Genomic DNA, 962 nt, shown 5'->3' on the forward strand with positions numbered 1-962 from the left:
ACACACACACACACATACATACATACAATCATATACAAACACATGTGCACATATGTGTGTGTAAAAGGTTGCATTCTTGTATATCCAAACATTAACTGAGCCATTTGAGAAATAGAGATCAATAAAATAGTCCCTGGAATGAAATAAGAGCTGGAGGAGGTTTGACTGACTAAGATATACCCGTAAAGGCTTGCTCCAGCATGGCCACATTCCAATGCTTGAAGACAGTAAATGTGTGAAGAAATATGTATTTATGTGTCTATATGTTTTTTGTTCATGTTTGTTTGTTGTTTTTGTTTCTAGGTAACGCATTAGGTGCTGACACCTACTGGCTGGCAGCGTTACACCTGTATACACCTCTACCATTCCGACCTGGAAAAGGCGGCTTCGGAGAACTGTTTAGAACTCACCTGTTTGTAAATGCTGGAAACTTGGCCAACTTGAAGCTCAGTAAGTGATGATGTTGATGTTGTTCATTATGATGATGATGATGATGATATTACTAAATGATGGTAATGGTGTTTGACGGCAGTGGTGGTGGTAGTCTCTATAATTGTATCTTTGACTATACCTGTCTATAGTTGATTCCAGCTGCCTGTTGCTCTCTCTCTCTCTCTCTCTCTCTAAACAATGTTAAAGATGGTTTTTCATCCTCTGAACTGTATTTCATTGCCTAAAATCTAAATTACCGTTTCTTTCTCTCTTTTTCATCCACAGGTGATGGTCCGAGGGGAATATTAAATGGTCTGAAATCAAACTACAGAGTATCGTATGGCGGTGGAATTGTCCTTCGGATGGGACGAGTGGCTCGCCTTGAATTGAATTACGTTGTGCCCTTACACATATGTCAAGGAGACAGGTACGTGTGTCGCATATATATCCATATAACATACAGGCATACATTTATCACCCACTTTTATACATAATATATATATATATACATATATATATATATATATATA

The 962-nt window shown here is 37.8% G+C and overlaps 1 protein-coding gene across 1 annotated transcript in view; it reads left to right on the top strand.

The window, feature by feature from the left end:
- LOC106874119 (sorting and assembly machinery component 50 homolog) overlaps nt 1–962 on the top strand; it is a 13,746-nt gene that overhangs the window by 11,574 nt on the left and 1,210 nt on the right. The window contains exons 12-13 of the mRNA XM_014921729.2: nt 304–450; nt 718–859. Of these exons, the coding sequence (XP_014777215.1) occupies nt 304–450; nt 718–859 (289 nt within the window). The remainder of the gene's footprint in view (nt 1–303; nt 451–717; nt 860–962) is intronic.

This window comes from Octopus bimaculoides, chromosome 15 (genome assembly GCF_001194135.2).
Source record: "Octopus bimaculoides isolate UCB-OBI-ISO-001 chromosome 15, ASM119413v2, whole genome shotgun sequence".
NCBI classification, from domain to species: Eukaryota; Metazoa; Mollusca; class Cephalopoda; order Octopoda; family Octopodidae; genus Octopus; species Octopus bimaculoides.